The 16,826-nt window shown below is 35.8% G+C and overlaps 1 protein-coding gene and 1 pseudogene across 1 annotated transcript; both read right to left on the bottom strand.

The window, feature by feature from the left end:
• Window positions 1-577: 577 nt before the first annotated feature.
• LOC100377938 (calmodulin-like) lies at window positions 578-1,633 on the bottom strand. The gene has a single exon (XM_002738822.4). It carries the CDS (start codon window positions 1,549-1,551, stop codon window positions 1,102-1,104), a length of 450 nt encoding a protein of 149 aa, XP_002738868.1. The 5' UTR covers window positions 1,552-1,633; the 3' UTR covers window positions 578-1,101.
• Window positions 1,634-7,485: 5,852 nt separating this feature from the next.
• LOC100378535 (uncharacterized) lies at window positions 7,486-9,428 on the bottom strand (annotated as a pseudogene).
• Window positions 9,429-16,826: the final 7,398 nt, after the last annotated feature.

Below are 16,826 nucleotides of genomic sequence, written 5' to 3' on the forward strand. Positions count from 1 at the left end.
TCAACATGTAACGGTAACTCAAGGTGATTTTCGAGCGGGCATGTGTGCTTTATTTGTCAGAGAGAGAGAAAGAGAGGGATAGAGGCTCTCGACCTATAAGGTTAACATCCAGGGACGTAGATTTTTTACGTGACACAGTAATGGCCGCCACGATATCGTTCAGATCGAGAGAGCTACGCGACTTATTTTTCCCATCAAATGTTCTTTTCTAATGTTTCTGAATACCATGGTTAAATAGTTTAATATAGTTTATGGCAACAGTAGACGTGATAACGGGAGACACTGGAACCCATTTGAGATGCAAAAATATGACTTGTGGCTCCCGCGGCGAGATCTCGGCCATTTGCGAATAGGGTCTGTTCTGTTACAACGTACAAAATACGCGATTTATTTGAGTTATGCTCAATATGTTTTGTATCATTAGATAATTAAATAGAATAATCCGCACGTATTTACTTATTCAAAAAGATATCATCGAATGATGTTCATCATGCTCGAATGCGGAGACAGTAATTTTATATAATGATAAACTTTTGAATCGTTAACAACTGTTTTATAATAAAACTCAATTGAAAGGTTGGTTTTAAATGAGGCTTTTATTCGAGTTTCAAATTTATCACACTATATCCCGTTCAAGCTTTCAAGCAAACAAAATAAATTGAACTCACGTGAATTCAAAATAATTCAAATATTGATCGGAACTGTGTATACAAATCACTTGAATAAAACGTAAATACGTTCCCCGGATTAATTACAATACGTATACCGATCTATGCACACACTCCCCAGAGACTCTTAGAACCCCGATAAACACCAAAGTCAATTTTTGGCACCTTTCACAAAACAATGCCATTGAACTTGTAGATTCACCAAAAATCCATAGGTTATATAAAATTGTGTGTATAGGAAATTAATATGTGAGCATCTATCACATCATGCAGCACGATGCGTCGCGCAGGGGTATTCAACTGGGAAACAAAAACTAACTGTTCAATGAAGCGGATAAACATGATCGTTGATGGTAGAAGGTAATTGCTAAATCAACGAAGTACTAGTAATGCGTAAACACGATAACGGCCAGTGTTCAATCGGGCTTGTGTGTCAGTTGGATTTCATCATTTTCACAAATTCTTTGTAATCGATGTGGCCGTCCTTATTTACATCGTGGTTGCGAAGTAATTTCTCCGTCTCCGCAGTCGACAACTTCAAACCCAGATTATTCATGACAAGGAACATTTCTTCCTGACTGATTCTGCCATCCCCGTTAGTGTCGAATACCTGGAACGCACGTGTCAATTCTTCGTCTGTAGTTGGCTCTTTCAATTTCTTAGCCATCAGTTCCAGAAATTCAGCGTGGTTGATAGCTCCATCGCCGTCGGTATCCGCCTCGGCAAGCAGAGATGCCAGTTCAGCTTCGGATGCGTTGTGTCCAATCTTGGCCATGGCTGACTTCAGCTCTACTTTTCTAATGTGGCCATCGCCGTCTTTATCAAAAGATACGAAGATTTTCGAGAATTCGACGACTTCTTGTTCTGACAATAAATGAGCCATAGTGATTCAAACTCTGGTTAGGTTAGTTCTCTTGTTGATGCGGAGTAGCAAAAAAAAAACATGTAGTGGTTTCAACTGTCAGTTCGTCAAATAAATGATGACGAAAGTTTAAAAAAGTACCGGTATAGATTACATACATTTGTGGTTATAAATAACACTCTTATAATAAACAAACAATACAGTGGCCTCATCACCCACAATATACAAAATATAGTTCCCACTATGAACTCAAATATGCTGGATTCCTTTAACGACCCTAGTTTGAACACAAACACAAAAATCAGGAAAAAAATGATTAAACTGAAATTTTTATTTCGCGGGTGCATTATCTGCCCTGGCAAAGGAGATATCAAGGGTCACGTACATTGCGTAAATAAATCATGCATTTAATACTAGATTATGATATGTACACAAGGATTATATTAAATATTATTGCTATTATCACGTGGCATATTCCGCGTCGTCAAAACCTAAGCAATATCTGAAAAAAACACCCTTTTACACGCTATGACTAAATACTGGTATACAAATGCGAACTTGAACTACAATACGTTTAATAATTCAAATAAACCGAAACCAACCTGATGCGGGGTCATTGATAATGTATGCATGAAATGTACGTGCTCGCTATTATGTCAAATTACGTGTGCAAAATGGCGCTGCTAAAAAAAGGTGGTTTTGATAAAGCGAGTTTTGCGACTATTCGTGTGTTGAACGTGAGCGTAAACATTAGTAGCGTAGGTCACGATTACGAAGCCTCATTAAACCATAGATCTCTTTTTAAAGTCTATGATTAAACCTTGAACTGACGTAATCGTAAAACGTCATTCGGCCATTCATCGTATGAAACAAATCAAATGTCGTCAGTGTGCGCAGACGATATCTACAATTGCAACACAAAATTGGGTAAGGCTAATTGAAAAATCGAGAATCAACAAATCAAGAATCAACGAATCAAGAATTGTGCAATAACTATTTTTAATTGCTATTTTTTTTTTCTTCAAAAATTAAGAATAAGGAAATCCAACAAATGTCATTCATGCATGCTAGCTTCAGGCTTCATACTTAATGATTTACGTTGGTTTAATTCCAATCAAAAACTGTCAATTACAAAGTGCAAGGGCGGTAGACAAAAGTGTTGGATCAGTGATACATTCTGCTTTGGAAGATTCAAGAAATAATATTCGTAGTAAATATACACACAAACAAGATACTGCGCTATTATATCTATATTTAATTTCTTCACCGATTTGACACGTACTGGATATTCTCGGGCGGACATCCGGGCATTTTCACCGCATGGCAACCATCACGGTGAAAACAAAGGCCGAAAACTCTCAGAAAACGGTACTTCGGGATGGTTATTGCGACTCCCCTGAACAGTGTAACAAAATTACCCCCTGCATGTGTAACGCATTTGATTGTTCAGGATTACTTCAAAGTTGAGTTCCTGTTGTTTTCTCAAATTTTCACCGGCTCTTCGCTCGGCGTTCCGCGTTCCCTAGAAGCGCGCACAGAGCCCTTAGAAATACGCGGTACAGTGGTGCGCGTCTTAGCAACGTGGAACGTCTTGTGATGTAGCTCCGCCCTCGAGGATATTGATGAGAAAAGCGGTAAGCACATGAGAGTTGTAAACAATATTTATCAGCGCCGCCACCGATGAATTGCATAAGATCGCGTGGTGGCAGAGATTTATTCGTAGAAATAGAACTCTGCCCGGGAGATTGAGACAGGGTATGACACAGCACATTCCATTTTCGGACACACCGCGTACCAGACTTCTCGTTCGCAAACATTATTTAGCACCTCGTCATTATTTTAAATATTACGTATTTTTTATATAATCGTTTTGATTTTTTTTTATAAATAGTTAAAATACAGAAATAACCCGCATTTTTCATGAACATATTGAACATTTTGCTTGATCGAGCCAAATACAACGCGTACAAATAGAATGTATCGTGTCCAGCAATTGGTTGACCACATTTGTATGCGTTGTATTTGGCTCTTCGTTTCACCCGTCCGGAATGTTCTACTTTCGCTGTCTAATCGCAGGTTTTTCAAAATCGTCGAAAAAACACAAGAATTAGTAGAAATGTTCCTGTTTTGGGCGGATTATTAGTAGAGAATAATGTCTTTATTACAAAAATGTGAGTTTTTGCCTTAGTTATTTTTTTATCGGCAAAAAACTGCGAACTCGGCAACTTTGGTTGCACAACTTCCCTCTATCACATACACCCAGCGACACCGTTGCCAGGTGACTGCGCGCGTCACGTCTTGCCTTCTGCTCTGAGCATTCCGTGAAGGAAAACATTTTGTGATTGACAGTTTTAGATTCGAATTAAACCAACGTAAATCATTAAGTGTGAGAGTTGAGGGTAGCATGCATGAATGACATTTTTTGGACATTATAATTTTTAATTTTTGAAAAACAACAAACGCTATTTCTTGCAAATAAAATAGCAATTAAAAATTGTCATTGCACAACTCGTGAATCGCTGATTCTTGATTCTTCATTTAGCCTTACCCCACAAAATGCATGTCTTGGCTGGGGATGTTCAGTGATTTGTTATGAATCAGAAAAAAAATATTGCGTTCCAGAAGCCATTGCAAAACTATTTCAATACCACAATTTTTAAATACACACGTCGATATTTTCTGTTTTGTTTACTTATTTGTGTGTGTGTGTGTGAGTCGAGCGCTTCATTGTTCACATAATATAATGCCTAGTGACGTCATACCAAACGTACTCTTAAATGATGTCTTCGCCGGACATGTTGGCGGATTTGTGAACACCTGAAGTAGTGCATTATTCGCAGTTCCGATATTCGCGTCATCACTATATTGATACAATAAATTAGAAGGCTTCATTGAAGGAACATTGTTCGCAGCAATGGCTGAACCTAATCGTATTCGCCCGAAACGGCGTGTTAATGAAAACATTCCTCTTCAAATGAGTTTAATTTAAAAATCACAGACTGGCATTCGCCGCAAACAGCGAATTATCTTAGAGCGATTCAAACAGCTCCAGAGAAAATTTTTCTAGTCCATGATTAATGAGATATGAAGAAGATATGAAATGTTCAATTGAAAATATGCAGATGAACACCTTTCAAATAAAAATATGCAGACGAAGGATACATCATTCAGGTTGTGAAGAAATTCAAATTATTTTTTCAGGTAACTATTTGTTCTAAGGTTGTCGACATCAGTCTAAAATTTAAATAACTGGCAAGAGGTTTCCGCCGTCATTTCATGGGTTTTTAACATGAATATGAAACATGACGTTTATTACTGTCGCAATTGAGGTTCAAATCAAACAAAACATATACGAATCTTATCTTATCATATTTGTACATTATCACAAAGTATCATTGAAATCTAATGATTGATTCTTGAGATATTGGTGAAACAGACACACATATCCATAAATACAGATACCTACACAGATGAACTGCACTGTAACAACTCCCATTGTGTGCCCTTCACAATGCAATCAAATACACGTTTTGTCATATGCAAATTATTGCACTCGCCGGGGGCTTGATGACCCAAACCGACAACAGTTATTCAACTAACAGATTTTCAGATTAAGATTTAGATTTCCCACCAAAAACCGTTCAGGTCTAGCATCGCTTCTAAATAGATACATACCCAGTTGTATGTAATTCTTGTTATATCAAATAAATGCATCTCAAAACTAGGTGAAGAGGGACAACCTAATTTGCACAGTAGTTCCACCCTTCAGATAATTAAATGGTTTGCGTTTTACTAAAACAAGTGACCTCAAGGTTTGAAATGATTCATTGTCTATATAGAGTGTCTTTCATGAACAAAATTGACAATGTTCTATATGGTGATATATTAGTGATTTGTCATGGATGTTCAATTGCAATTGTAATTTTTCAGAGGAAAAGATATTTAAAAAGAAAATGGATAACGTGCAATATTGCAACTCTCAATTTAAGAATATAGGGTAAAGGTACGTCCTCTGTTTGCTATCTCGTAGTGATGTTTGCGTGTTTTTATTTGTATAATTAGCTTAAAGATTTTGTGGTGACAATGCATAATTGTCAGACATTAGCTAGAATTGTCAGTTATACCATGTGTTTTGCATAATTAGTTGCAAAATACTCTGATATGTCATAAAACATGATTATAAGTTAACATTTTCAGTTCAGCGTTTGTTTTGTTGGTGCTTTTTTCAATAAAATATCATGGGAGTGTTTTACTAAATGGCGAAATAAACAAGGGACTTGTGACTCTTTTGACACCGGTGATGATCGTCATTGTTCGGGTTTCAGTGCGTAATGCAATTATTGACAGGTTCATTACTATTCCATCAATCAGCGTTAACTCGTCAAAATTGAAATTAGATTCGTCTTGACAGAAACCTCGCCGAAACTAAAAATCCGCACGCGTGCATTCCACATTACTCTTTGAAATTTGTAATGATAGCATTGCAACACAGCGACGAAAGATACCATCGAGAGGTTGTTCATGCGTGGCGTTATTGAAATGCTCATTAATATTAATGAACCTTTAGAAAGGTCACAACTCTCTTGTTTATTTTGTGGTAACCTGACTTTCACCAATTATACACTCCCATATTTCATTATTTAAAATAACACCAACAAAAATAAAGTCTACATTTTCAGTTATATTCGCAAAACAAGGATACTTGCATAACAATTTGCTAATTATTTCCGTGATGTTTGCACATGGTTTGCATAATTAGTTGCTAGAAAATGTCATAGCAGTATTTATATGATTAGTTATTTGAAATCTCCTTGTATTTGCACATTGTGCATAGTTATTTATATTTACAAACCACGGCGATACTTGCATATGGTTTACGTAACTAGTTGTTAAAAATAATTTCCAGAAAAGCAGAATGAAATATGCATAATGTTTTTGCAGGTTTTGCATGCTTAGTTTTTGACTCCCGTATGCGAAGCACATATTGATAGCCTTTGCCGTTAGTGTGTGTGTATGTGTGTGTCCGTGTCCGCCTGTTCCACTGATATCTCAAGAACGATATGTTTTTTTATGATACTTGATGCATAGATGCTTTGAGCTAATGCGCAGTGTGGGGTTAAATTCATGCATATTAATTACCTAATTTGCATGATAAGCAGTTAGTTTGTAGCTGTATATAGCTGTAGCTGTATATAGCTGTATACATTAATATCTAAAGAACTCCCATTCCGTTTCAATAAAACTTGGTACATAGATGCTCCAGGGCAATACCTAATAAGTTTTGGATTAATATCTGCGCATATTAATTACCTTATTCGCATTATTAGTATTTGTTTGGCTCTTTCTCTGATATTTCAAGTACTAATCATTCGAAATCAATGAAAATTGGTACATAGATACCCTAGGATGGACCTATTTTATTTCTAAACTTTCTTTGATGACAAAATTGTCGTTATAATTGTGCATAATTAGCAGAAATGAATTGCGTAGTGTTTGTGCATGATGATTTTTTTTTACAAATTTCAGTGATATTTGCATGTTTTGCTTAATTAGTTGCTAGGAAATCTAGATATTTGCAATTTAGAAATGTGATGATATTTGCATATGTATTCTATAATTAGTTGCTAGATATAGTAATCTGTACATGCATGTTTTGCAGAGCTAAAACAAAACTACATTGATGTTCAATCAATTGTATTCATGCGAGCTTTCAACAAAGTCGATAAAACGAAAATATTTCTTGAAGCCTTTGTCTGATATTTCATTGCTGATTTACCTTTTTTTAGTTTTTTGTTGCTATTGTATTTATGCTGAATGCAATTTTATTTTTTGTCCAACTTTAAAATTGGACATACTGTTCAAGTAGTGAATAAATAAACACTGCTAAGACCTGACGTATGATATGTATAATAGATAATATTTGGTGATCGTTGTTCTAAGTAACTATTCAAAATATTTGCTGTCCTGTAGTTTATTAAATGACAATCAAGTAACAAAATACACAAAAATTTTGACATTTTTTTCGTCAGCGACTTTTTACCAAAAACATTACAGTTCCTACATAAAACGAAAATCCCTCCTATCATTGGTTTACTAATTTTGTATAAATTGATTAAAAGGTTAACTAAACAATTACACCCAATTCATCTTCTTAGCTAATGGTGGGATAACAACATACACCTCTAGTGATGCTTGACAGATAAATATTTAATTTTGAATAGCGTGAAATCATGAACAAGTTTTAGTCACATGGCATAAATATTTATAAAAACATGAGCTGTTGATTGTGTACATAATGAATCAAATGCGAACGTGTCTGCTAGTTTTTGAACATGTAATAAGGTAGACTATCACATGTACAGGAAACCTTCAAATTGTATATGTTGTAAAAACATAAAAATGGTTAAATGGCATTGCGGATCAACAATATCAAGTTTGGGAGGCCACAATATGTGTATGATCAAGTGTTTCCGGTCCAATGCCATTGATTAGTATACACATAATTACTTATCAACGGTATCTTACCTGAAACAATTTAATAGTGAAATATAACAAACTATAACGTGTTATCCCAGCACCATTAAATGCATACTAGTCATTTTTCATTATTATATTCATCTAAAGCAACGTAATGTAAAAGAAGAAGTGTGTACACTTGATCGAGAATATTGTTCTTTTTATCTTTTAATGTATTCTTGGTCATGGAAAATCGTTGATCGAAAGCCAGTTGTTTTCGTTTTTTGTCATGACCTACTGTCATCAATATATACGTATAGTGAATGGACACACAGACTCATGTTTTCAGGCTCAATTGGTACACATATCTCGCGATGTACGTGTGTTATTTGATTCTACGCCACACCAAAGGATTGAACACATTGTAGGAAAAGGCAGTGAGTTGGATGGATAGAAATGGCATTGTGTTCACTATGTGTCCAGAACAGAAGAACTATGCCCGGGGAAATTTGCCCACATCACCTGGAAGACTATTCAGGAGCTGACGATGTTACAAGAAAAATCGCACAATGAGCCTGCATGTGCCAATTATGATATTTAGTAATGAAAGTGTAGTCTGGAATAATTCTCTACCAAGCACCACAGATTCAATAACGATCAAGTCAGATTTACTGTCACGAGTATAATAATTGAATTCTCAGGGAATGTTATTTGCCTTCCATCATTCTTGCAAACTCCTCATAGTCGATTTGGCCATCACCATCAGCGTCGGCATCGCGAATCATATCTTCCACTTCTTTATCAGTAAACTTGTCGCCAAGCTCTGCTGTAACCTGACGAATTTCATCAGCGCTGACAAAACCATCACCATCCTTGTCGAATGTACGAAAGGCATCAAACAACGAGGGTTCTTCCTCACTAACTAATATTGTCACAGGATTTTCTGGCTCTTCCTCCTGCTCTTTCGTCTCTTCTACTGTTTCCTCTTTTTTCTTCACCGTTTTGGCTGTGTTCTCTGCCACGTCATCTCCACCTTTCACTTCTGCTTCTACACATTTTTTTTCCATGGTAACTTCATCTTTGTCATCTTCTTCTTCATCTTCGTCATCCTCAGTGCAACTAGTATCACTACTAGTGTCACTGTCACTTCCTAACAAGGTGGTAGCCATCATTTCGATAAACTCATCCATGTCGATCCCACCGCTGCCATCCCCATCCACCTCATCAATACACTTCCGGAGGTCCACTGTTGAAGGATCCAAACCCAGGGACACCATAACTGAGCTTACTTCATCTGCTGTAATACTTCCATTGCCATCTTTATCAAAGAAGGCGAAAGCTTTTTTGAACTCCACAATTTGTTCTGCTGATAATTTATCAACCATTTTTGTAACCAGTACAAAAACAACAATGGCCGATGTTTACTATTTTAAGTCATGGAAGGTAGGAGAACAGAAATATGAATATTCATATTGCTTATCTAGCTAGCGCATAAGAAGATTATTAGGTAGGCAACATGCTGGCATGTATTGATGCGAGTAGGGCCTTCTATTTTTAACATAAGAGTTAAATCTACTGAAGCTTCCCAGATTGACGGACACGAGGTCCAATAAAGGTGAATAATTTGTCTCTTTTATTTCTTCTGTAAATCCGAAACCATTATACAGTAAAAAAATTCGACCAATAAATTGAATAGATTATCCCTGGAAGATCGGAATACCGAGATTGTAAGGTCCTGCAATCCTGCAGGCAGGCATTATATTTATTGGAATTATGGCACCCCCGGGGGGATGGATGGTGTAGTTTAGCTGTAGCCACGCAGAAGCAATAAACTAGAATTGCACATTTATATGTATTGTTCAAATGCATGATTTGGATTTGTATTGTATGTCACCAGAAAATAGGCATTACATTTACTGTTATGTAGTTATAAAAACAGCCTGGAATGAACTCCCATGTGCTGAGATTCTTGAAGGCATATTTGTAGTGATTCAAAAATTCAGACTGGCCTTTCAAACAAGAAGCTTTGCGACTAATGTTGGTCTGATATTTGAGATGCACAACATGGATACAATGTGATGCACAGTACTGAATTAAATATTACAAACATTTTTTGAGATATCTGAAATTACTGGGTAATAAAGTCAGTTCATTTTATTATTATGCAAATTAGACAATTATTATACCCGGATTTAAACCCAAAACTAATCAGGTATGCACATTGTCCCCAGGCCCCCTGTCCCAGGATATGGTGATTAGTTTTTTTAAATAAATTAATTTAGGTATTATCACAGTTTCATTAAAATGATGATTAGTACCTGAGATAGTGGCAGAAAAGAAGAGAATTATTATGAAAATTAGGTAATTGATATGACTTTGTTTGATTTTGACTGATCACGTACATGCACTGTCTTCAACCATCTATGTACCAAGTGTCCTTCGAAATGTGGTGATTAGTATTTGAGTTATGAGTAGAAAATCCAAAGATTATTGTACAAGTTAGGTAATTAACATGCACAGATTTGTACCCAAACTGGTCAGGTCTGAGCGTTGTCCCAGAGCACTTATGTACCAAATCTGACCAGTGGTTCTTGAGACATATAAAATATATACATACATCCACCACATGTTGCGATAAAAATCCAGGGCTGTTTAACATGCCCTGAGGTAAGGAGATGCACACAAGACTGAAAAATGATTTCTTCCCTAATTAGACGTTTCCAAATATCAGACCTTTTGTCCATAAATGATCTTTCCCAATGCGATTTTGGCCCTCTATAGTTGAGATTATTTTCCTTGATCAACGTCGCCACTATTACAGACTGTCTATGTCTATGCTGTACTTATGCAATGCAATGCCAACCAATTTTTGTATGGTCAAATTTTCTTTTTCATGAGTTTTGCTGTCCATTGAATTACCACACGGGGCATTTTATTCTTATCTACCAGAGAAATGATGCTCACATTATATAATATGGGATATTATAATTGCTGCATAAGTTTAAAGTGCCTGTGCAATGCCCACCCTCACGTTTCCCATTTTAGATCTGTGTTCCACTGAAAAGGGTAGTTATTGATTTTTTTTTTGCTGAAAATGATTACTCTTATCCAAGTAAATTTGGGATATTTCTCGTGTTGTACGGACGCCCACCTATCGTGAAACGGTCGACTGTTTCCGGATTTCCGACTCTCGCCGAAAGTGCGCCACCAAATGACAAAATGTGAGAGGAAGTCATACCCCTGAGCCGTAATAACACTGGTCGTTCAGTATACTTTTAAACGATATACATTTTTCGGTCGGCGTTTTTTCTTGTTTTTTGTCTATTTATTTATTTTTTTTGAGAGAGAGTTTTTAGATGTTGTGTTGTGGGCAGTTGCAGTGAAACGTATAGCCATAGCGTATGTATTCACACGTTTCTAATCGATCCGAAGGTGCGACATCACTTAAACTTAGATTCTATTTTGGGGGGAAAAACTGTCCTCGTCCATAAAAAAAAACGACTAGGTTTAAAAAGAAACGTCGACAATGTAAACCTGGCGCAACACTTTTGCAAGAAATAGATTCCGGATCTGCCCATGATCACCGAGGCGGATTTCAGAAGAGAGAGAGACGTCCGGCAAGTGTTTAAAATCAGTTGACTTTTTTTGCGATCCTGGTTATCGTTTTATAGAGACCATTTAGTCCCTGTTAAGTAAACGTATCAATAATTTTGACAGTGACACGAAAACGAAGCGTCGGACAAACAGGAAATTACACAGCCTTTACACACTGCTAACTGTTTTCATTTTCGAAGGCTAAAAGTTTCTGAATTGTTTGGTGATTGGTGTTGAATGTCGAATTCACACCTCTGTTCTTTTTTACCTCCATGCTTGCAGCTTTATCTGCGTAATAATTTATGAAATAAGAATCCGGGCTTGGTCAATGTGTTTCCACCAAATAAAGTTTTAATATGATATTATAATTATGACAATCACGCCAGGGATCACGATAACTCGAATCCACTCTGAGTTTATCTGTATGTGTGTCGATCTCGATTATTGTTGTTATCCAATTAAACGCCGCTTTTAACGCACTTGCCCTCGCCGTGACCCGACGCGTTCACCTATTTCAACAAAATGTCAATTTATTTCCACGCGGCTGTCATTTATTTAGTAACTGTGATTTGTCGTTTTTTAAATTATTTTATAGTGATCACCATAGTCTAATGTTTAGAATGTCAAAATATGTTCTCTTTTATTTTAATTTTGAAAGTTTTACTCAGACTATCGATGGAATAAAACAATGTAGTGACGTGCTTAGTAACCTGCTAAATAACGAGATAATTCCGACGTCAAATTCTATTTTGTCCAAGACAGTGTACAAAGGTGCGCCGGTGTCAGTGAGGATCACGGTGACCAGCTACATCAGAACGAACATATTTCGCATCTAACTCAACCCCATGCAACAACTATTGATACTATGTGTTCTTTATGGTCCATTCTTCCTCGACGAACAAGTACATAAGTGACAATATAGTCAAAGACGAGAAAACTGCACAAGAAATTTGCCTTATTTACACGTATCGGCAATGCAAGCTGCCATGCGACTTCCCCTTCTGACGTCACAAGGGGAATTTCTGTATGCAAATGAGAAGCTAATAAGGAGCCTCGTTTTAAAATACACAAAAATAAAGTTGCCGTAGACTGAGTTTAAAACACATTTTTTCACTTAAAAAATAATTCATGCTTAGAAACATAAAAATTAATAATATTCATGTATCAATTGATAATTTTAGGCGTGAAAATAGCAGCCATTTCACAGGCACTTTAATGTAATTTAATTTATAGGATCTAACATAAGTATTGGAATTAATAATGATTTTTTGGGACAAAATCGCAAATGCATAATTCAGTTACAGTCAAAACACACAAAGATATCATAGCAACAGATACAATTATCACTGGCAGTGTATTATGCCATAGTAGCTTAAAGTATTTTCACGGCAAATCAAAGTTGAAATTAAGATTGAACACTTCCCGAAATATTAGGAGGAGGGTAAAGTCATGAAGTACGTCATTTACCATCGGGGGCACGTCAGGATGTTTTCTACCCCCGGTTTTTACAAACACGTTCGAGTCGGACCATTGATCATACACTAAAACCTAAACGTCTCATTTATCTCAAGATTAAAGTTGGCGATATGAATAAAATTGTGACAAAAATATCGGTGGGAAAGTTAGACTGGCGATAAAGCAATAGCTGAAATGGCAGACATGATTGTATTTTGAAAAAAAATAATTGTATGAAAATATGACAAAAACATACGAGAAGAACATTTAAGGAGAAAGAGTATTAGTGGTTGACGTGTAAGCAGATTGTTGTACCGTGACCTAGGAAATCCTAGCGAATTAATGCAGTATTGGTAAAACAAGCGATCATTTATGTCAGACATTTATTTAAAAACATTGAGATTGTTAACAGTTATGAAAAAGCGATCTCTTTTATAACATTTACGAACCCATCGTATTTTCTTGTTTTATTGGATGCCTATATCATTGATAGCGAGATGCAAATACCATGTACTTTATCATATGCATACATATGGTCATAGCGCCACCAAGAGACAGCAGTGCGCAATCCTTTTGTTGAGGGCGTTAAATGATTCTGAAACTCTGTTCTTGAAGGTAAAACTAGTGTGCACACAGTGCAATTAAACACCAGCGGACGGCTGTGGTTCACATGAACTTGAGTAGGCAAGTGTAGTTTTCACCCTGAATTGAACATAACTTTCCAGATTACTGTGTAACATTTGAGAATGATATTCGCCCTCATCAACTTTTGTGAAAGCAGTAGTAAGTAATACTATACAATTCCATCTACTTCCATGTATGCAGTGTATTAATGCGATCTAGGTACGCTCTATTATACCATTTATGTTTGTTGATGTACAGTAATATATATGAACTATTTAGATGTTTTAATTGATGCACAATTGTAATTACGTAAGAAGAAAACACTATTAACTTGAGTGAATAAGTATTGATTTCAACCTGACTTAACACATTTTGTTTTCTCTGCATTATATATAATTAATTGCATATCCGAAGCTGTATTGGATGATGTCCATGGTAGTGTTTTCCTGATGTGTCAACTTGCAAACCAGGTGTCTGATGAATGATAAAATAAAGATTTCAAGAATTGGAGAACAGATAATTCCTGTTCTATAATTTTGAAATTTTTCATGAACTTTAAATATATTAATTACATTCAACACTATCAATATACTATAGTGTTCACCTTATCAACATTATTATAGTGTTTATCTTATCAACATCACTAGTCATTATCCGATCAACATACCAGAGCGTTGTTAATAATAAGACCCAGAAGCAGGTGATTGTGGTATCTATGCATTTCGGCAATGCCATGACAAAGAGTCTGTGGATGCGATCATTAGCAAGATTGAAAATCAAAACTTAAACAGATCGATGTTGGAACTGTTTCTAGGATGAAATATGAACAGCATAAACACGATGCTCTGGCCAAGCCCAGTATTCACCAAGGCAATTGATTCCTTCAGGGTTCATGCAGTTAGAGACTACTGGTAGAAATGAACCAACCAGATTCTCATTAAACAGGTGAAACGACACCATCCAAACAAAACGTCAGCCTAGAGGAGTTGAAACAAATGATATATATATATATATAAATATTTTAAGCACAGGACATGAGGTTAAAAAGATATTGAATGTACAGTGTTATCACACAATGATGAACTCCTCATGAGCCTACTACATTGTTTGCCTTGTATCATTCTTTTCTGGTTATACAGTCTGGAAGTATAAAGTAGAATACAGTATGAAAGATCGGACACACAGACTTAAAAAACTTAAACCACAGTAGTGTGCACTGTTATGCACATGAATATTGAGGATAGTGAAACTGTAGCAGTCAATGTTTCCAGACTAAAATAAAGAATCCACAAGATGGAAGAAAGGGGTTTCAATATCTCGTCTCCATGATTACCTGTATTGAAACTAATTCTTAGTTATCACAGATAATAATCCAAAATTGTGCAAAAGAGCAAAATTGTATGCACAGATAGCTACTAGCACTTTCCAAAACATAGTTGAACTCTGGTGACCTTGCCCTTTGTTATATAATATAATTTCCTTTATCATAGTTTGTTTCAATATAAATATGCATTGTCATAATTAATTTTAAATACAAACAAGTTTTGGGGTTGAACAAACAGTGGGGAATCAACAGTGTCCTTAAAAGGTGTAAATATCTTACAAAAACATTGGTGCCTTATTTGTTTAATTATTTTAAGGAACATAATTTCCAGCTTTATTGAAAGTAATTGAGATATTTTAGAATAAAAACAAATGTCTCATTGCAAAAAAAAGTGCTGCATTTAGATGTGAATAGATTCATAAAACATGCAAGATAACAGAAAATTTAGCTGGCTTTAGTTCAAGTATTTTGTACAGGTGTCTGTCAAAAATGAATGATTCACCGAGACAAATATGAACTGCCTCATTGTGTGACTACTGTATTATATGAAAAGTAAAAAAACACCCTTTATGAATAGCTATCATGTTGCAAGCTCTGCTTTGTATGCAAATCAACTTAAATAGTTGGTGTCCAGTGGAAGGAGAAGTCAACAGTACTGTTGCCTCCTGAGAAACTACATCTTCAAACACTGCAATCTCTGAAGTGCATTTTTAAACTAGTATTATAAAAACTCTATCATTCTGTTCTAATAGCTGAAACGTATTCCTGTGAGTTTTCATTTGTCGAATGAACTGTTTGTCAAATACAGAATACATATATTTTAGAATAATTTTCTTTTTAAAATGTGGATGAAATGTTTTGCTTTTAATGTAATTTTTATGTATTATTTTTGATTTGATAACTTTTGACTAAACAGATTTTCTATTAGCTTCAGATCTTGATCAAAGTTTGGCAACCCAGTTCATAGCAGTGCTTATATTGATTTTCTGACATCTTGTTTTCTGTAAAGATTTTATTGGTAGATTTGCAAATGTGTATCAGACTGTGCAATCTCTCCATGAGTTGGTTTTGAAACCCAGTATGGGATTCTGAGATACATTACCAAGGATATTATTACAAGATAAATCATTTGCTTCATTGAACACATACAACAATGCATATTTCCACTGAGATCAGTGACCTTTGATGTGTATCACCAGTGATCAGTCAAGTAGAAACAGTCAAAATATTTTATCAGATTTTCTCAATTTTTGCATGATATTTTCATACAGGACATCTGTTGTTCAAACTCAGGGAAGACTTTATACTGATGAATAAGGTGACCAAGTTTGATAAAGTTTGGAATAGAATTAGTAAAGTTATTATGCACACAATAACAATTATTAACGACGACAACAACAACGACGACAACGCCGGACAAAATTTTTCCCTTAATATACCTTTCCCTTCCATCTTTGATGGTACGGGCAAGGTAATAACACAAAAACCTACAGTACATGCATAGTCCAAACAAATGTTAACGACCTATCTTGTATAGCACAGAAGACAACTCTAGAAGAACCTGATAAGTGGGCCAACTTGTTGAATGGTTACATATGCTTCAAGTAGGCAGATATAGTGCAGAATGTCAGTCACATATAGTTACGAAACAGGCACTGGTGGAGTCAGTTTGCTGCAGCACTGCAGCTATTCCAGACAGGGTGGACCAACCATTGCAATGGCCTGAAGTTAAACCACTTTCTCTCGTCACGATGGATGATTGGAAGATGAAATCATAAATGATGGAAATCATTGCCAAATACATGTAGGCTGGCTGTCACAAGGTGGAAATTGGTTACATGTG

Source organism: Saccoglossus kowalevskii, chromosome 14, assembly GCF_978046115.1.
Source record: "Saccoglossus kowalevskii chromosome 14, keSacKowa6.1, whole genome shotgun sequence".
NCBI lineage: Eukaryota > Metazoa > Hemichordata > Enteropneusta > Harrimaniidae > Saccoglossus > Saccoglossus kowalevskii.

Excerpts from the sequence above, each read along its gene's own strand:
- LOC100377938 (XM_002738822.4), bottom strand. The coding sequence starts at position 1,551 with ATGGCTCATTTATTGTCAGAACAAGAAGTCGTCGAATTCTCGAAAATC.